Source organism: Berghia stephanieae, chromosome 7 (assembly GCF_034508935.2).
Source record: "Berghia stephanieae isolate SIO BIC M18660-M18661 chromosome 7, UCSD_Bste_1.3, whole genome shotgun sequence".
NCBI lineage: Eukaryota > Metazoa > Mollusca > Gastropoda > Nudibranchia > Aeolidiidae > Berghia > Berghia stephanieae.
Genome location: NC_088366.1, coordinates 8,475,277 through 8,496,957, shown reverse-complemented (window position 1 = coordinate 8,496,957; position 21,681 = coordinate 8,475,277). Strand labels below are relative to the sequence as shown.

General features: G+C 34.4%; 1 protein-coding gene across 2 annotated transcripts in view; it reads left to right on the top strand.

Moving 5' to 3' along the window:
• LOC144976636 (putative tubulin polyglutamylase TTLL9) overlaps positions 1-21,681 on the top strand; it is a 30,408-nt gene that overhangs the window by 1,361 nt on the left and 7,366 nt on the right. Inside the window, exons 3-13 of one of the 2 annotated variants that reach the window (XM_078920936.1) lie at positions 1,183-1,269; positions 4,607-4,724; positions 12,512-12,599; positions 13,277-13,308; positions 13,955-14,089; positions 14,590-14,733; positions 15,908-15,995; positions 16,907-17,028; positions 17,717-17,850; positions 19,036-19,149; positions 20,813-20,940. In XM_078920936.1, coding sequence (XP_078777062.1) covers positions 1,183-1,269; positions 4,607-4,724; positions 12,512-12,599; positions 13,277-13,308; positions 13,955-14,089; positions 14,590-14,733; positions 15,908-15,995; positions 16,907-17,028; positions 17,717-17,850; positions 19,036-19,149; positions 20,813-20,940 — 1,190 coding nt within the window. Of the gene's footprint in view, positions 1-1,182; positions 1,270-2,339; positions 2,449-4,606; positions 4,725-12,511; positions 12,600-13,276; positions 13,309-13,954; positions 14,090-14,589; positions 14,734-15,907; positions 15,996-16,906; positions 17,029-17,716; positions 17,851-19,035; positions 19,150-20,812; positions 20,941-21,681 lie in introns of both variants that reach the window. The other variant, XM_078920937.1, reaches the window with a different exon arrangement.

Sequence of the window (21,681 nt, the reverse complement as noted above, 5' to 3'; positions counted from 1 at the left end):
GTTACGTGTTGCTGTTGGTCAGAGACCCCTTGTAAAGCGCTTTGAGCATCTTTTGTGGATATTGTGCTATTTAAAAAAAAGCTCAAGCTCAAGAATCTCATTGTGTTCAATAAGTTTTGAAGTCCTGATGTCAGTGTTTCGTGTTAGATCTAAATTTGAATGATCTTTGGATAAAAGAGGTCGAATATATTTTTTAAACACGCCCAAATAACTGTGTCAAAATATTTTTATATGACCATTTCTTCAATCATTTATCTGATTATCTAAACCCGTCTCTGAGTGCAAGTGGGATCGTTATTTCGGTAATTTTGGTCAACTTCACCGCTCCATTAAATAAAAACCATCAAAGTTATGACAATGAAACTTTGAGCAAACACTTCATGGAAGTCTGAATTGTATTTCTATTTAACTTATAAAGCACAATATTCACGTTCAAAGAATTAAACAAGGGATCTCAAGTTAATACCAACACTTAACATGTGGAACGAGACATACCGCCTGTCAACAGTATGAAACTTGATATAATTTTTAATGTTCTATTGATGAGTATGAATAATATAGTCTCATAAAGTGTATAAAACCAAACATTCCCATTTATGCTTATTATAACTTTTTATTTTCACTTTTTGCCATCTGTTTCATCCTGACTTAATGCAAGTTTGACACTGTGGGTCACATTGATTTCAACTCAAATTTTGTATGCTATACTTTTCAAAAAGTATTCCTTCAGAGTCATTGAACCAATTGAGCACGAGTTAATCCCAGTTTTTAAAGCATGAAACTGATAATAGTAATTTATTGCTATCCTTTGGATAGAATGCAAGTCTATCATAATGCTTAACTTAAAGCTTAGTTTTAAGCACCAGGTTCACCCCGATATGATACCGTGTTGAGATGACTGGTCACACAAGAAGCCAACACATTCGATTAAAACATTCGATTAAAACTTTAATTTCTTTAACTCTTTTAAAAGCATGATACGGATAATAGTAATTTATTGCTATCCTTTGGATAGAATGCAAGTCTATCATAATGCTTAACTTAAAGCTTAGTTTTTAGCACCAAGGTCACCCTGACATGAAACCATGTTAAGATGGCTGGTCACACAAGAAGCCAACACATTCGATTAAAACTTTAATTTCGAGTCATAATTCCCTTGTTTCCATGTTTGATCCATGACAGTGGACGTGATATTCGATTCCGATGTACTCTTCCCAACACGATCCTGGATGTGCTCAGGGCCAGGCCAGGCTGGACTGAGGTCAACAAGTAAGAAATATCTCCAGTCTGCCTTTACCTTACTATACTTACCTTCTGTCTACTTGTGCTTTTCAGTGCAAAACACTGTCGTCACTCATCTCTACTCTTACCATTCTTGAGCTATCTCTGATTAGAAAAAAAAATAATTTAGTATACTCAGATCTGTGGCAGCTGTTTCTTTCTCGACAGTCTTGATTGTCTGAAAAAACTATAAAACTTTAACGAAAAACAAACAAGTCAGTAAGCAAGTAAGCAAATCATTTTCAGTTTCAGTGAATTTGATAAAGCTAAATGATTCACTTACTATTTTTCAGTGTTTTATTGTATTTTTATGTTTTCCTTGCGCTCCTTTCATTAGTTGTAAATGGCCTATCCTTTTTTTTTTTAAACTTCAAAGGCTAAAAATTATTATAATGGTTGTAATGATGCGTGTACAGTATCCTCAGTCATAAGACTTAGAACCAGACCATTATTTAGATGCTCAATGACTCTGTATTTCATTTAGACACTTTTAAGAGAAAATGATTATATTTCTGCGCACCTTTATATGATTATAAATAAATTAAGATTTTGTAATTAGCCGTGTAATTTTATTATTTGTTTCAGAAACCGAAATAGCAATAAATAATTCTGTCATAAATTTTGTTAACTTTGTTCACAGGAAAGTGAGAGCATTTGACTTATAGAATGAATAAAATGAAACACATGACTTTTTGACATTTGCAGAATAGGTTCGGGGTTTTTAAAGATTTATGCTTGATGTTCTAGACTGGACGCTTCATGAAAGAATTTAAATAATCCATCAAACAACTGTTTGATGTCAACATGAATCATACATGTAGTCCAAGTTAGTGTGAGCACATTGGATGTTAAAAACATTGTCCAAGGAAAAAGAAAACAAACCAAAATGACTTAATGTGGGGCTTGTCTCAGGAATCTCAATGCAATGCCTTCCCCGCCTAGCGACCTGGCTTCATTTTGAATTAAATACAGAAATATTATTGAATCTTTGTTTATTTTATTCATTCATTTTGTATATATCAAAATTTACTGTGTTGTCCATCACAACCATCTGCCAGCAATGAATGGGACTTCTGCTGGTGTGACAGGGACTGGGTCAACAACTCAGACGAGTACAATTACTTTCCAGAACACTCCAGGATAAGCCATTTCAGAAACTTTTTCGAGGTTACTCATCATGCATACACTTATTATTGTTTTGTTTATTTGTTTTTCTGTAACTCTCTTGTAATAACGGTGAAATTGGCTTGTGATAGAATCGATGCTTGGCTCTGTAGCGCTAACATTGCATGTGTGGTCTTTTTTTAAATTGTGGTCCTGTCACCATCTGGTATCGTTAATAGTAATAGATGAATCGGACACCGAAAATTAAATCTCAAGTCAAAAGGATTAGATTTGTTCATGGCCCTTACTTACTTACTTACTTATCCAAACCAGTGACCAACTGAGCTCTAGCCCTTTGGTCGTTTGCCTTGCCGTAGTTCATGGTTCAAATAATCCATTCATTCTCCTCAATAAAATAAATTTCAAAATCAATTTTCATTCTCCGTTCACCCAGATGTAAACTGATACCAGATTGAGGCACTGGATCACCAAATGTTATTTCATTGTCTACAATTCTGCATGATTTCGGTGTCTCAATTTCTAAAAATGGCTCTATTTCATTTTGCTAATTTTATTGATGTTGTTAAGTGCACTCAAGAAATTTACTTTATTCTAATTTGAGAGAGTATTTTTTACCGAGTAATGATATAGATTCATGACTCTAATGGCAGTGTCTAGATTTTTAAACTTAAATTTTAAACTAAATAGATGTTGAATATGTTCATTTCTAATGTAAAAAAAAAGGAATACAGAGGATAATAAAACCCCCAAAAGATTAACATAAATGAGCATCTTATTATATTAATGTTTGAATAAATCATCATTTACTTCATTATCCTTTTTGCCAGGTTTTATTTGCCCACAGCTTTTTTTAAAAAAATCATTCAAATCTTTCAAATCATTGCCTTGTCCTTTTTTTTAAAAAAATTTTCTACGACGCCATCTTGCTTTTTTAAAAAAGAAACCTTTGTCGCTTTTTGAAGTTTTATTGATGGCTTGAGCCTGAGATGATGTAAAGAAGAATGTGTGCATTTTATTTGAGATTTTGTATTATGTTTTCTTGATATTTTTAATATTTAGTTTCCGTCAGATTACACAAAAAGTGAAAAATAACACATGATAATTGTGATGTAACATTAACTCTCTTGTTGTCACACGAATGAGTAATCGGACAAATTTGGTTGATTTTTATTCATGTTGAATGCGATCGAGTAAAAACTTAAAAAACCTAAACTTGAGATTTTATATGGCACAATATCCATTAAATGTGCTCAAAGCTCTTTACAAGCTTAAGTGTCTTTTTCTCTTTTTAAGCGTATTTTTCTATTTTTTTTTTCTTTTTCATTTCTATTTTTTTTTTCTATTATTTTTTCCTTATCTTTTCTAATTTCGTTATTATCTTTTTTAAAGGTTCAAATAAAATACTTACACAAGGGCTTGTCTTACCATAAAGGGTAATGATTACTTACTTACTTACTAATCCAAACCAGCGACCACCTGAGCTCTAGCCCTTCGGTCTTGTGCCATGACGTAGAAGTTAGACGTCTTTTGTAGTTAAAGGGTTATGATTAAGATTAACTGTAGCATGTCCTTTGAATTGTAACATCATGCGTGTTGGGAAAATAAATTAAATTTACAGAAGCCATACATTGGCTCAAAGGTAAATATAATTTTCCCTCATTTTTATTTCAACCAAGGAAAACAAGATTTATGCGTTTTATACAAGGAGATTGAAAATGATATATACATATATATCATACCAAATTCAGCACGTCTCCCTCATATTTTTTTACTTTTCAGTTTATCATTGTTGCCTGTTGATGGTATGTTACAGTGCAGTCCATTTCTAATCAGCACCTTGGGACCATAAAAATTGTTTAATTTTCAAACTTGGTTGGCATAATCTGTTTTCGAGGAGAAAATGATGTTAAGATGTCATGTCGTTTGAGATTCATCATATGTGACAATCTCTACTCTGGTGTGCATAGCATTGTGTGTAAGCAGCACCCACCAAAAACTTATACTAAACAAAATTACTCTCAAGACTTCATTCAGTCTTACAATGTTAATGGCATCAGACATTTTAATAACATTCATAGGTAATGTGTAAAAAAAAAGTCGCCTCCTTGGGTGTTGACTTTTCGTGGACTGCACTGCAGGTTTTTATTGAATTATAAATTTAGCAGTCATGTTGACATGATTCATTGTTTATACCACGCAGTGAGCTAGGAGGATCATGGGATTTTTACTGGGCAGATGCGTGGGCCATTAAGGAGGTGTTTGACAGCGTCTACCTGGAGGAGCAAATCAGAATTAATCATTTTCGAAACCATTACGAGGTACGGCAGCCATTTTGGAAATCTGCAAAATAAGTTGTTGTAATGGTTGCTGAATTCAGCAGGAAAGAGAGTTTGTTTCCTTGTTGCAGTTTTTTTACAGTTTTAGATTTACATTTTATTTTCTTTAATCCTAATACATTTATTTCGAGGGCTGCAAGCTTATCGATTCATAACAGTTCTATTGTTCTGTTTGTTTTGGAGACAATTTCGTTTTGCTTTGAGAATTTTAGTGACCATTGGTTTAACAAACTAGAATCCAACTAGACCTCCAATTAAATGACGAATTTTGACTTATCAATTCTTAAATTTAACTGTCAGGACGGCTTTTCTATCAAAACTTTATCAGTTTCGTATAATAGACTCAACCATTTTAACCAAGAAGCCAACGTCAGTTTTACTGATATTATTCTTATAATTAAAACTCTTTGTTAGGTTGTCATTTTGAGTAAAATTTGACCCCACTTCAATATAGCTAGTATAGATAGTATGCACTTGGCTAAAAAGCTCACAACATTGCCACCTGGAAGTATAACGGACCAACACACAAAACTCTGTGTAACCTTAAATGTTTGTAGTCAGGTTAATACAGTTAAGTGAGAATTACTCATAAACGCGGATGGCAAAAAACAATAACAAAGACCTGAGTCACGTCAACTTTATACTATCTATAACTGGCAGTGCATTTCATTCAAATAGACCACTGCTATAATGGCTGTAGTCCTTTATGAGTTTAAGACTCGTGAAGCCAAAGGCTATTCCTTTTTATTTAGCATTAAAATGACAGCAACAATTGTTGGCAAGCTTTTGCATGCATAGAAAGCCTGTCTGTTACAGAAATTTCTACCAGATCTAACAGACCTGGCCATTTTGCAAATAAGTCGAGTGCTCTGCCGATTGAACGACAAGCAGTCTCGCCCGAGTCTCTGATGAACCAAAAATGTATTCTCGAGCACAGCAACTTGATTTAAATCAGTGTCTGCTATATTACACGTAAACAAATCAATCCTGACCTTTATAGTTTTAAAGCCATGACGCTGGAGAATATCCTAAGATATGAAATAAGAAATGAACAAGAACATTAGCTCTTTACCCGCTATCACAGAATATATTACTCTAGATCTCATAGTATTTACGAATATGTGACCCATTGTCTCAAAACAGTATTGTGTCAGATCAATCGGAACCAGAAAATTAGAATTTCGAAATAAGATAATGAGAAATTCAAACTTTGAGTTTGAGTGGAAAAGTATAATATATCTATTTTCCACCTTACGTTTCACATTTCCGGCTAAAAATTCAATTTATGGCGCTTAGCTCACCTTGGCATAATACTGTTTTGAGATGATGGGTCACATATAGCCTTGTCTATCAAACAGAGGATTTGGACGTCTAGAAATATAAACGTTGAGCCTGACTTATTCGGATGATGTATGATATAATAATACAAGATGGCAGCTAATTTACTTGAGGGTGTAGATGTGTTTAAAAAAACGTTTTTATTTCCATGCATGTAGTAGTGATGATCTGACGACCCCACTATTTACCTCGGGAATTCCCACTTATTTATGTCATTGCTGTGTACGTCCCTCCTGATGCGAATGCTAACACAGCTTTACGGGTAATTGAGGAGGAATCATTTAATTTTTTAAGAAAACATCCTGATGCCCCCGTAATAATTCTTGGTGATTTCAATCACTGCCCTCCTATAAATTCTTTTTATCAACACGTCTCTGTTCCTACCAGACGAGATAAAACCCTGGATCTGTGCTATACAAATATTAAAAATTCATACAGAAGCGTTCAAAAAGTAAAAATAGGAAATTCAGATCACAATAGTGTGTTGTTGATTCCAACCTACAAAACTAAATTAAGACAACATAAAGCGATTGTGAAAGAAACTCGTCTTTGGTCAACAGAAAATATAAACAAACTCCAAGGTTGTTTTGACTGCACAATATGGGATGAACTCATGTCTGATAACATGTCACTGGACGAGTGGGTTGATGTTGTCACGTCTTATATTCATTTCTGTTGTGATTTGTGCGTGGACACTAAAAGGATTAAAATATTTAACAACAAACCTTGGGTCAACAAACGAGTTAAGTTATTTATAAATATGAAGAAAATCGCTCATATGAGTGGGGACAAAAACAAGCAGCACGAGGCAGAAAAACAATTAAAGAGGGTAATTTATGAAGAAAAACGTAAATATAAAGATAAAATGGAAACAAACCTTAAAAATTCAAATGCATCGCAGGCGTGGAGGATGATTAAAGAAATGGGTGGCGTTAACAACAAAAAGACAGATTTTAACAATGACACACATATGAATATCGAGGAATTAAATAAGTTTTACTGTCGATTCGACACCATTGACAACGTACTTTCAAAAATTAATATCATAACAAAAAATACGTCTCCTCCGCCAGAAATCGAAGAAGAGGCGGTCATCAATGTTCTTAAATTATGTAAAAAGAAAAAAGCACCAGGTCCAGATGGACTTAGTGGGGAACTCATTTCAAACTGTAACAACCAACTAGCTGTCCCTTTCTTGCCTATTTTCCAACGTTCAATAGATGAACAGAAAATCCCAATTATATGGAAAACATCGACTATAATTCCAGTACCCAAAAAGAATCCACCAACTCAGCTGAATGATTATAGACCTGTTGCTTTAACATCAATTATTATGAAATGTCTGGAAAAGATTCTGAAAAGAGAGCTGTTGCAATTTATATATGACCAACACATACTTGATCCATATCAGTTTGCCTACCAACAAAATCTTAGTGTGGAAGACGCACTCCTCACAGTGATGCATTCAATATCAAATCACTTGGATGTTTCACCCGCCAACTACTGCCGAATCCTATACGTCGATTTTTCGTCTGCCTTTAATGCCATGAAAACCAACATATTAATTAGTAAACTGCATGCTCTAAACCTTCCCCATTACCTCATCAACTGGTATAACAACTTTCTCATCGATCGCCCCCAACATGTCAGAGTAGGCTCAAATATATCATCAGTAAAAACTCTTTCAAACGGATGCCCACAAGGGTGTGTAAGCTCACCTCTACTTTACATCCTCTATACAAACGATTGTGTGGCTAGCTTTGATAACTGCCAACTCATCAAGTATGCTGATGACACCGCAATACTCGGCCTGCTCAATGATTCCGTCTCCGAATTTAAATACACTGAGCAAGTTAGTAAATTCAGCAAATGGTGTGCCGATAACTGTCTAGAGCTCAATGTAACAAAAACAAAGGAACAACTGTTTGATCACAGAAAAATAGGAAAAAGAGCAAGACAAATAACAAAAATTAACAATCAGGCGGTTGAAACTGTTGAAACGTTTAAATACCTTGGTGTAATTATAGATAACAGTCTAAGATTTGAATCGCACACCAACAATGTCATCAAAAAATGTAACCAGCGCTTGTATATACTCAGAAAATTAAGGTCTTTCAATGTGAACAGAAAGACCATGATACAAATCTACAAGTCATTAATATTGAGTATCGTTTCGTTTGGCATCACAACGTGGTATGGAAGCTGTGGAACAAAAGAAAAATCCAAACTACATAGAACCCTCAGAGAGGCTTCAAAAATAATTAACACAGACCTTAGAAGCCTTGACACAACTTATATTAATGCAGTTGAGAAGAAATCTTTTAACATTATCAACGAAAAGAGGCATCCGCTGAACGAAAAATTCCAACTTCTGCGCTCCGGAAGACGGTATCTAGAAGCAAAATGTCGGACAAATCGACATAAGACAACCTTCATTCCAACCGCCATAAAATTAATTAACAAATCTTCTGTGGAAAAATGAGACAACCAATGAAAATAACGAGAAGCAGTGTCGTGAATCATCATCATCGACATTGCCGCCGTCGTTATCATCATCATCATCATCATCATCATCATCATCATCATCATCATCATCATCATCATCATCATCATCATCATCATTATCGTAGTCATCATCATCATCATCATCATCATCATCATCATCATCATCATCATCATCATCATCATCACAATCATTGCCATCTTCTTCTTAATATAAGACACTATATTTATAATATGGTTATCTGCTGTCCCAGCAAATATATCGTATCGTTCTATCTGTCTGTGTGTGTGTCTGTGTGTATGTATATATGTATGTATGTATGTATGTAAGTATGTATGTATGTATGTATGTATGTATGTATGTATGAATGTAGGCATGCATATACGATGATATGCTGGTTTGTATGTATGTCTGCATGTATGTATGTATGTATGTATGTATGTATGTATGTATATGTGTTTGTATGTACGCTCATTTCTTTTGTATACACGTGTAGAAACAATGTGCAAGCGTGTATGTTCGTGTATGGCTGTGTCTGTATTTGTAAATGTGTTGATGTTCATACCATGAACCAAACTGAGCATTGTTTACCTCACATGAATTGCCTTTAATTTGGACAATAAAGATTATTATTATTATTATTATTATTATTATTATTATTTAGATAAGTGAATGTTGTAAAATTGTTTTTTTCTTCTTTCTTCTATTTTTTTGTTTAGGAAATTAAGATTTTATATCAACCTTAAGCATGCATTCTTCTTTACAAAATTATCAAAAGAAAAAAAAACTAACGTTCATTAATTTCAGATATTTTATGCTTATCTTTACTAACGCAACATATCTTTATGGTTTGGGTTTTTTTTTAAAAACATTAACAAGAGAGTTATTTATTAACATATGCAGTTTTGGTGTAATTCACATCTCTATATTGATGAATGTGTCCCATGAGTGATTAATATTGCCACCATTATCACTTGACGTACAAGAAAAAATTATTTTAAAAATCTATAACAGCAAAATGAACTAATAATAATAATAATAATAATAATAATAATAATAATAATAATAATAATAATAATAATAATATAATTATATTGCTTAAAACATTAAACACTACACGGAGAAATTTTTTTGGTAAACAGTCCGTCTTTAAAATATTTTATGTAGTTTTTTTTGTGCTGATAGGGGTCTTAGATTTTGCAACCTTGACCTTAACAGTCTTGTTGGTGGAGTAGCCTTTTAAATCAAGCCGTAAAGATTATCACTGCTTTACCAAAGATTTAACATATAATTGCTTACAACATGAAGAAAAAGTGATGTATTAGTTGTGATAATAAAAACAAAAAAAAACAAAACAAAAAACCCATAAAAATTAGAATAGTGTTGCAAATTTGTTTTACCTCCGAATCTTTTCTTTTCTTTCTTTTCTTTTTTTAAAAATGATTTTATTAAGTGAAACTCAAAATTATGAAGATATTCTTTTCCAGATCGTTTTTAAATCGTTACGAAATGTAAATCAATCGAATTAACAGAGAATTGGAATAAATAGTTGAATAAATAGATACGTTTTTAACTTTGAATTATATTTGTTTCTTTGATCTGATTTGTGTTAACTCTTTCTTGAACAATTTTTAAAAACATTTTTGTTATTGACAAAATTTTAGCCTTTTAGAATCATTTAAAAACAGCACATTAACCATTACCATTAAATATTCTAATCCTAGGTAAAAAAAAAAAAAAATGAATTTCCTCTCATTCCATGACTGAATAGATAATCTGTTTTGACATCATGTCATAGTTACATTGTATTAGAAAGTTTTAAGCAGATGGTTTGATCTTTATTTCCTCCATTTTATTCTAAGACTTTTGAAATCAGAAAATTAATTACGTACTAGACTGTTGAGATAACAAACTTTTAATTTTCTTTCTTACCTGTATTTTTTCTATCCCCCCCCCCTCCCCCCCCCCCCCCACACACACAAATACTTTCTGCTTATGGAACAACCTACCTGCTAGCAGCAAACTTTTAAAAAACAAGCAATAATGAGATCTTTTTAAAGGTGCTCTACAGACTATCAGGAAATTAAAATAATTTTTCTCTTGGATTTGCTACATTGACCTTAATACTCAGTCTGAGTCACTTTGTTTAATTTGAAAAAAGAAAAAGAAAAGATTATTGCGAACTAGTAAATGAAAGCTATTCCAGCTGAGCAGTACTACATTTCATGTAGGGTTAGAAAAATGTTAATGAAAATAAATGAATAAATATAACCCAACACAACAACCTACAACAAAAACAAAACAAACCAAAACAAAAACAAACAAAAAAACCCCAACAAGACAAACAAAATTTTAGAAACATTAAGAAAAAGAAAATTAGGTAACTTTCCTGATAGTCCGCAGTGTGTATACATCTACAATATGTAATCAGTATTTACTATTTAAGTTCACCCTTAGAACTGCAATCATACTTATAGATCCAGTACTCTAATGGACAAACGTCCTCTCCAGCACAGGGGTGTCAGAACTTTGTTCAGCTTTGCGTTCGTGAAGTATGACATTCAACTTGTGACTCCTATACCAAAGGTTCAGAACCTGATATGGGTAGCACAAAGTTGGATCCTAGAGTAAGGCTCTCTTTAAAAAAAAAAAACTTGAGGGTTTATATAGGGTAATTTCCACTAAATGTGCTCAAAGCGCTTTACTCACATTTTCTCACCATACTCAGGCATGAAATGAATTGAGAACCTCGCTGGTAACAGCACTGAATCTATTAAAAAAAAAAAAGAAATTGAAATTTTAGTATTGTATTGTGGTGTGAGGTTTGGCATATTTAACATTTATTACCTGGTTTGATTTATGTAAAGGATTAGAAATTCAGAACAGAGGGTAATGGATTGTCACCTATAACCTTTAACTCGCTCCTTACTGATCCTTTTTAGTATTTTCCCAAAATGACAGGCTTTCCCAGCAGAAAAATTGATTTTTTAACTCAATCAAACTCTCTACAAAACAACTTTGTATAGAACATTAATTAAACAAAGATCATTCTTCAAAGTTTGTGATATTACTAAATTAATCTGAATAAGAAAAATGTATATTTTGTGTCGTTACAAATGTGACGATTTTGCTGCAGGTGGTAAGTAGAGGGTTAAACGGTATTATGCTGGGTTGATTTAAATACCAATAATCAAATATATAATAAAAATAAATATGAGAGTTGAGAAAAGGTTTTAGGTTTTATCAAGGAGAATGAAATTTCTTACATTCACAAAAATTGATTATTTCACATGTCTGGTCACTTTCACTTTTAACTGCCTCTTTGACATCTGTGCCATCCAGACATTGTACCATTTTGATACGATGGGTTGTCATGGCTTTAAAAAATTGAGCTTTTACATAGCACAATATCCACTAAACATGCTCAAAACGCTTTACAAGGGGTCCCTGGAAGTGAAAAACCACTTTTTCGGAGAACTGAATACATATCTTATGTAATTGATCTTCTGATTTCAGAGTGATGGCATCTTGTTTTCTAGTCTAAATATATACTGGTCATCTGTAAAGATAATCCATCCTTGTTCTTTTACGCCTCGTAATCCTAAGAATCTGCTTATAAGTCTTGCTACTAAAATAGTTATGCCAAATTTTGATTCAATACATAGCATATTCATTATTAGTCCTCTGAAGGACTGTTTACATACTCACTTCCAAGGATTTTGGATCCGGAAAAGTAGAAGGTGTGACATCACATCTTCTCTACCCTATTTATCCCAACATGATACAGTTTTGGTATGGAGGGTCACTTTATGGGAATGTTGAAAATAATGGCATTATTATCGGAAAACTGCAGTGATTTTTTTTGTTGTTGTATTCTTATGTTTACATTATTATGCAGTTTTGTGTTTTTTAATTTTCCTATTTACAGCTGACCAGAAAAAACTTGATGGTGAAAAACCTGAAGAGATTACGCAGAAAACTTGAAAGAGAGTCAGGAAAGAAGGAAGCCCTCAAATATCCTTTTGTCATCACGTGCTGTACATGTCATATTTGCTGAGGTTTAGTAGTTGATCTATTGAATAATCAGCCCCCTAGATCCGAAGAATATATTGCTTTTTGTACCCAGAAGAGAGGATCTTGATAACTCAATTAGTGACGTGCTTGCGCCATAAATAAAGGGACTGGTTTAGAATCCAGGTTGATTTGAGTTTTAATTTTTTTTAAAATTAATACTTTATTTTTTACCCGTATGTATACTACCGCTAACTTCTAGGTCTGTAAGATCCTGTGCAAATTACTTTAATATTAAATAGCAAGCATATTTCGATATTGTTTTAAGAAACATCAGGCCAAGCCATGGAGCCACAGTTTATCCCAGTAACCATTCAACACTTGTTTACAAAAAATGTTTTATATAAGTATATGACACTAGAAGAGTCAGAATTTGAGTCAACTGCATCCAGGGCTGATAATAGTCCCTTTGCTAGTGATTTGAGCAAGTGCTTTCATATAGCTATCGTGTTGCCCAGTACACATAAATACGTACATTAAAAATTTTGATGCATACTTTTTGCATGCTGTTGTTAATTTTAAAATAAATCCAGAAAGTAGATTCCTTATGATGGATTGCGTTCATTTGGTATAGAAATATTTATAAACACGATTTGTTGCATTCCTTGACCAGTCAATACATGTGACTTTTTCCCCTCAACTTATGAGTTACCTGTAAGTATTCCTTGGTTCATCCCCCCCCCCCCCTCCCCTAATCTTTTCAACACTTGCTTTTTTATTCTTTCTCTCTCTCTCTCTCTCTCTCTCTCTCTCTCTCTCTCTCTCTCTCTCCCTCTCTCTCTGTTTATACAGATTATTTTTTATCATAGCGCATTTAAACCGATTTTTAAAAATGCAGTATGGCTTCCAAATGTTCATATTTACTTCCTTTCAAATTTGGTGCAAATTGGTTTATAAATAATGAAGTTATAGAGAATTTGGTGAGGGACATTAAGTTTGAAACAGTAGATACATTATGAAACATAAATTTTGGTTACAGCAGCCTACTAGGAGAATTGAAGCATTTGAAGGAGCAAGATGAAAATGGGGCATTGGCTACATAAATATTAATTAATTTATATATATTTATATTCAAACTTTAAAAAATACAAAAACAAAAACTAACCAAAAAAACAAAGTAACAAACAAAAAAAAACAAAAAACAAATTAGTTTAAAAAATATATAATGAACAGGACAAAAATACAAATAACAAAAACAACAAAACCTTAAACAAAAAACAAAAATAAAAAGTAAATCCAATTGAGCCAGTCTTATTTATTTATTTATTTATTTCTTCAAACTTTCTGTCTGTCTGTCCAGTCGGAGTACCACATGTTTGTGGACGAATTCAGGAAAACGCCAGGATCCATCTGGATCATGAAACCCATTGCCAAATCCCAAGGCAAAGGCATTTTCCTGTTCAAACGTCTCAAGGACATCACGGATTGGAGACGGGTGAGACACAATTTGTCGTTATTGTATAGAGAAAAAAAATACAAAAGTGGAACAATTTTGGGTCGGGGCTCCGGAGTAAGGAAAGAAAAATATGGAAAAGTAGTCCTTCAGAGCCGGTGTTTCTATAGATAATAGCAATTGCTTGCTACCTTTGGATAGGACGCTAGTACTTTCTGCCAGATCCAAGAGTCCCAGCTACCCATTCACTGCTACCCCCCTGATGAAAAGTACAGAAACAAAAACATTCCCTGAGCCATTGGAATCTCCTGCTACATGCAGCTTGGGATTCTCTGTACATCATTAAAATAATTTGTGTTAAAATTCTGTTTATAGTCCCAATTTTCTTATAGTTAATTTATTTATGTATGTATTTATTTATCTTTTATTTATCCATTTATACATCTGTTTTATATATTTTATTTGTTATTTATTATTTATTTATATAATTCATGTATTTATTGATTTGTTTGTGTACCTAACTCGCGTTGCTGTCTTTTCAGGGAGTCGAATACCAGCCAACCTTGAAGAATGAGGATGGTACCAACCAGCCTGTGGAGACGTACGTGGTACAGAGGTACATCGAAAACCCTTATCTCATCAACGGACGCAAGTTTGATATTAGAGTCTACATCCTGGTCACCTCAGTAAGAACTTCTATTGATATTTCACGCCTCCCAACTTGAAATTCTAAAAGTTTGTGGTTCTCAATCCCATAGGTAGTCATAATGCCTAATTTGATAAACATAACAAGATTCAATAATCCTTCATAGTCTTAAAAATGTGTGCTCGGGTACAAAAATTTCCATTTCATCAGTTTTATTGAATTCAGGAATAGACTATAATTATGTATCTGGAGCCAATGGGTTTTTTTTTTTTGCGAACTTTTGTGGAATTTTGGTAAGACTCATATCTGATTGTTATAAAAAAATGTTGTCACTGCAGAATATAATCAAAATGATTTAAACTAGAGCATTTATATAGTGCAATATCCACTAAATGTGCTCAAAGCATTTTACAAAGGGTCCCTGTCCAATAGCAACACATAACATGTAGAACGAGACATGACGTGTAAATGTGAAGTTCATGTCATTCATGATTAAACAGAATATGTGGATGGGTGTGCTTGAAGGTCTGCATGTGGAAGCATTGTATTTTTTTTTCAACTGTTTCTGTCGTAGTTTTAATTTTATTTCTGCAGTCTGAAGGTTTGATTAAAAAAAAATAATGTAAAAAGTATCAGAAGTGTTTTAAATAATCAATAGGAAACAGAAGGTATACATTTTTAAAAAGGGAACTCATGTTATGGCAAGAAATGAAGTGAGTAGGAAAGTGCCAGAAGACAACAGAGAATAATAACGTCGCTGCGGCAATGGGGGCTTGAATCCACAACCTTACTGGTAAGACAATTCCACCTGGCTGCAGAGATCGTGACTCTACCATATGAGCTATCCACGATCGTGGATAGCTCCATGGATAGCTTATACGGTAGAGTCACAATCTGTCCGGCGAGGCAGAGTTGTCGTACCAGTAAAGTCGCCAGTTTGAGCCCCCATCGCCGCCATAAAGTTTTTATTCTCCATTATCTTCTGGCACTTTCCTACTCACTTCATTTCTTGTTATTATCAACATAAGTGCCTGCTCCACTCACATTTCTGAATTAAAAGCTCATGTAATGAAGTTTTTACACAAAGTAAAATAAGCAACAGTTGTTATTTTATACATTTTTTTCCTACTACCTATTCTTGATCTTTCATCAATATTGAAATTTGTTAAAGCTGGTGCATGTCATGATAATGTCTCTTTTTGTTTTTATTCCAGTACAACCCCCTGAAAGCATGGCTTTACCGTAGTGGCTTTGCACGCTTTTCCAACACACGCTATTCCCTGGACTCTATTGAGGATGCCTGTATCCTTTCTGGATGTTTGTTGTCATGAAATATTCAAAGAACAAATAAGCAACAAGCAACAGTTCTGTCCAAACTGTCTTGATGCTTGATTTACTTTTTAAATTCAACCCTAGAATACTACAATTAAACCACAATGATACAGGGGGAAGCATGGCATCTAAAGTAGTCCTTCAGATCATTAAACTGGAGTTAACCCTGGTTTCTGAGGCATGAAATAGACAAAAGCAATTGATTGCTACCCTTTGGATAGGATGCCAGTCTATCAAAAAGTACTTTCTGTCAGGTCTGACAGACCCAGCTACCCAATCACTGCTGTGTGGACACGGGGAGTCAGAAATTTTTTTTGACTTCATCCGTAATCAATCTTGGTCCATGTGCACATGAAGCAACGGCTCTACTAACTGAGCTATCAGAACACCCCTAGCATGGCATATGGATATGGTTTTTGCTTTGTAGCCAGTAGGTACCAATTTCAACTCCTCCTGCTGCGCCTTGTGACGTTGTGCTAGTCACCTTTGCTTCACTGTGGCTAATGCCTGGATTATTCTAGTTTTTCCCTAGGAATAGACCTTAAAGAAAAATTTCTCCTTGGGGATGAATGGATGGAATGTTGATTCTGATTTTTTGATCTGAAAGTAATTTGAAGAAAGTAACAAAAATGTATTTTTTTAAAAATTCGATTTGCAGCACCTTAATCATCCCAATAATATGATACCGTTTTGAGGCATTGGGTCACATATTGAGGAAAAATATTATTTTTTGTTAAAGAACTAAAAGGAAAATTCTCACTTTTTTTTACCATTTTAACTTAAAATTTGCTATTTGTCATCTGGTTCATGTTAACACAATATCGGATTGAGGGTCGCGTTTTGTGGTTGCAGTTTCACCTTAACCCTCAACCCTAATCCAGATGTTCACTTGACCAATGTGGCCATACAGAAAACAGCTCCAGACTACGATCCTGAGAAAGGATGCAAGTGGTCAACTCAGGCTCTGAGAAGGTACCTGACTGCCAAGCATGGACAGGATAGGGTAAGATCAGAAATTGATCAATCGTCGTTCGGGGATCAAACTTGAGGCTTCTACATAACATTGGAGAAGTAGAAGAAGAGGAAGAAAAATATTTCAACGATTTCAACCTGAAACATTCTTTATATCATATTATGATTCATAAAGAAAAAAACAAAAACAAGAGCATTTATATAGTGCGATATCCACTAAACGAGCTCAAAGCTCAAAGGGGTCCTTGGCTGCCAGCAACACTTAAACATGTAGGGTGAGACATGATGCCTGTTAGGTGATATTGCATTTTTTCCCCACAGAGACAACACGGTTAACAGCCAGGTACTCATTTTACACCTGAGTATGGTGAGAGAATGTGAGTAAAGAGTTTTTTCCAAGGACTCAACCATGCACCACTCAGAGCGAGACTAGAAACTCGGACCCTCTGATCTGAAAGTGAGTGTTATACCACAAGACCACATAGCCGCCGCATAATGAAAATAAGTTGAATACCTATCCCAATATCAATTAAATAAACTTCATTAACAAAGTTTAAGAAAAAAAAAGGATTTGAAATTATCTCAAAAATTCACATTCAACTAAGCAATTCAATTCAAAATTCTGTGCATCAAGGATGATGAAACTGTAGAAATGTTATATGAAACATTCAATGTTGTTTTTTTTTCTAAAAATGATAACCTTTTTTTGTTGTTGCCAGGTAAACAAAGTGTTTCAGGATATGACCAACATCTTCCTCCTGAGTCTCCAGTCCTGCCAGAAAGTGATGATCAATGACAAGCATTGCTTTGAATTGTACGGCTACGATATTCTTATTGACTCGGATCTCAAACCGTAAGTGTGTTACCTCTTATGTGTGTGTGTGTGTGTGTGTGTGTACATATGTGCGTGCGTGTACATATGTGCGTGCATATGTGTTTTTGTTTTGTCTGGATTCTATAATATATAATTGAGCTTTTGTATAGCGCAATATCCACTAAACGTGCTCAAAGTGCTTTACAAGGTGTCCCTGGCCAACAGCAACACGTAACATGTAGGACGTGACATGACGCCTGGTAGGTTATATTACAATATTTTCGGACAGAGATAACGCTGTTAACAGTTGAGTACTCATTTTACACCTGAGTATGGTGAGAGAATGTGAGTAAAGAGCCTTTTCCAAGGACTCAACTATGTGCCGAGCGAAGTTCAAACCCAGGACCTTCTGATCTGAAAGCTAGTGTCCTACCACCAGACCACATAGCTGCACAACTCTTAACTCTTGTATAACTATAGAATTAAATTGCTTTGTTTCATATTGCATGTTTGAGTGGTTGTATGTTTGAGTGAAAGTTGTCACATTACTGTTTAGTGCTTTGAGCTTGTTGAGATATGGGGCAAGGCGCTATATAAAAACCATATATTATTATTACTATTATTATTGTTTATGTGTGTATGTGCATGCGTGTGTACGTATATGTTTTTGTTTTGTCTGGATTCTATAATGCTGTGTTGTACAGCTTGTTTTGCTGATCAAAATTATGTATAGTATGTATATATTCCTTTTGAGTTAAGGGTTTAAAAAATCAATTTTATGTTGGATGGGAATGATGTTTAGGGGAAAATCTGTAAAATGGTCTGGTGTTGAGGGGAAAATCTGTAAAACGGTCTGGTGTTGAGGGGAAAATCTGTAAAATGGTAGGTATTGAGGGGAAAATCTGTAAAATGGTCTGGTGTTGAGGGGAAAATCTGTAAAATGGTCTGGTGTTGAGGGGAAAATCTGTAAAACGGTCTGGTGTTGAGGGGAAAATCTGTAAAATGGTAGGTATTGAGGGGAAAATCTGTAAAATGGTCTGGTGTTGAGGGGAAAATCTGTAAAATGGTCTGGTGTTGAGGGGAAAATCTGTAAAATGGTCTGGTGTTGAGGGGAAAATCTGGAAAATGGGTTGGTGTTTAAGGGAAAATATTTTTATGAGACATTGCAAGTTAATTTCTTCTTTCATCACTTTTTTTACACTGTTCCATGCCCTGTTCTCCCAGTTGGCTGATTGAAATCAACGCATCACCGTCTCTAACCGCCAGTAACAAAGAGGACTACGAACTCAAGTTTGGACTCCTGAATGATGTTCTCAATGTTCTGGATTTGGAGAACAGGTAAAGGGGGGAAAATCGTGAGAGGGTTGTGTAGCTGTAGTACATTGGTACGATCTTTAACTGGCAACTGAAAGACACCTGCTTTAAGAGACATTTGTAAGTCATTTCGCTCTCCCTGCCTCGCAAGACACTGTTTGTGTAATATATTGAATATAATGACCCAAAGTGGTTTTTATCCTTACAAAAAATAAATTACTTCATAAGGATGAAAACTTCTTTCAAAGTCATTACGTTCATAGAGATCTGCAATGAGTGATGTGTGTATGTGTGTCTATGTGTGTTTGTGTCTATGTGTTTGTATGTGTGTAGGTGTGTGGATGAAAACTTCTTTCAAAGCCATTACGTTCATGGAGATTTGCAATGAGTGATGTGTGTTGTGTGTTTGTGTGTGTATGTGTATGTGTGTAGGTGTGTGGATGAAAACTTATTTCAAAGCCATCACGTTCATGGAGATTTGCAATGAGTGATGTGTGTATGTGTGTGTATGTGTGTGTCTATGTGTTTGTATGTGTGTAGGTGTGTGGATGAAAACTCCTTTCAAAGCCATTACGTTCATAGAGATCTGCAATGTGGGATGATTAGCGTTGTTATTTCAGCCAAACCCTTCCTTTGTCCAATTCAAGGTTAAAATATAATCTTTTAATTTTATTTAAAAAAAAAAAAAAAAAAAAGAGGAAACTCAGTAACTGTAAAAACTAATATTCAAGAATGACCCTCGATTTTCAACTGATTTTCAAGTATAATGATAAAATAGAAATATGCTTAGACTGAAGAAAATCACCAAGGACCTTGAAATTTGGTTTAAAAAGGTTTTGTGGCTTGTTTCGTGTTATTTTATCATCATAATAAAACTTTTGAAAAGCCTTTGATAGATTTCATGTGATGTATTAATGTTTATTCTTGGTATGGCTGAAGAAGGGTCTTAAGTTATTTTTTTAAAAGTTATTATATATTCATTTTTATTCATTGCTTTAGACATTATAGATACAGGTACAATATTTATTATTATCATCATCATCATTATTATTATTATTATTATTATTATTATTATTATTATTATTATTATTATTATTCTGGGTGGGGATCCTGACCTCCCAAAGTGGCCAGGAGGTACATACTGTGTCTTCTATCCCCTTATATCTGTTTTCCAACATGCTATCTGTCTTTGTCTTGGAATGAGATTACTTGGTTTTGTCCTGGCCCTGGCCGGGGTCCTGGCTGGGAGGGAAACAGTCAAATGCACAGTTATTGTTTTGGGAGATGATATTTTTTTTCCTTGTAAATCATCTCTCCGTTATGTGTGTTATTATATTTGTTATTTTTGTATTATATATAATGTAAGCATTTGAGTGTATTCCTCTTTGTTGGATTTTGTGCTTGTGTCCGGATGAGACTTATAGGTGATCTCAAACTAAGTACATTGGTGGTATGCTCTTGGAATCTACATCTGATCCCTATTTGTTTCCAGTTCCCCTTTGTCTTGGGTGCTTTAATTGTAATTCTAGAACTTGTTACTTTCCCATTTTCTTCCTTTTTACTGGCGCTGATATAACCTAAATGTGTTGCAAGCCCTGTAAAACCTTAAAAACAAAAAACAAACATATTATTATTATTATTATTATTATTATTATTATTATTATTATTATTCTATAACAATAATCAGGTTGACGGGCAGAGAGAAGACAGTTGGTCTCTTTGACCTCATGTGGGATGATGGGCCGGTATTTGCTGAGGAGGGGATGATGGGACAAAACACAAATGCTTTCTGCTCCTCTACAAATGCATTGCTAGGTGAGTACTGCCATATCACACACAGACCTGGTATTCGGCCAGGTGGTGGGGTGCGAGTTCTGGTAGGGTCCTTCTATAGCTCTACAACGGTACAAGGTCTCATCTTGTCACGAAACAATGTTAAGCAAGATGGGTGACAATGATCGTGTGAAAAATGCTGGACCTGACGCCGTGTCCTCATGGGTGCCATTTTCCGGTTCATGCCGGAATTCCGGTTTCGCGATGTCTCGAAGTCAAATACCTCCGGTTTATGTGTACAGTAATCGGTAAAAATTCGAAAACGTGATCCAACTGCACTGTGAGTATTTCACTATGTATTATAAGTTGGTTTTAAAATCAAATTAATTTCCTCATTGTGTCAATATGTTTGGGGTGTAATCATTTAATAATGGTATAAAAACGGTGATGAAATAGTAAAGGTTAGGCCGTATTTTCAGTAGGAACATTTTCAGGTTTGGCAAAGTGTCGAGATTTTAGTTTCAGGTTTCAGCACTTTTTCCTGCTGGCACCCATGCGTGTCCTTGGGTAAGGCAATTTACACATATCACCTGGGTACACAGGCAGTACACAGATACTATTAGAGTGTTAGTACAAAAAAGGATATTGAAAAGGCAACTGGTAGGTACTGTATGAAATGGAAATACACATCCATATCATATGGCCTGCTGGGGGAAATAAATGTCGTTATGAAGTGCATTGAGCATGTTAACTCACTTAACCCTAACACCGACTATATCCGTA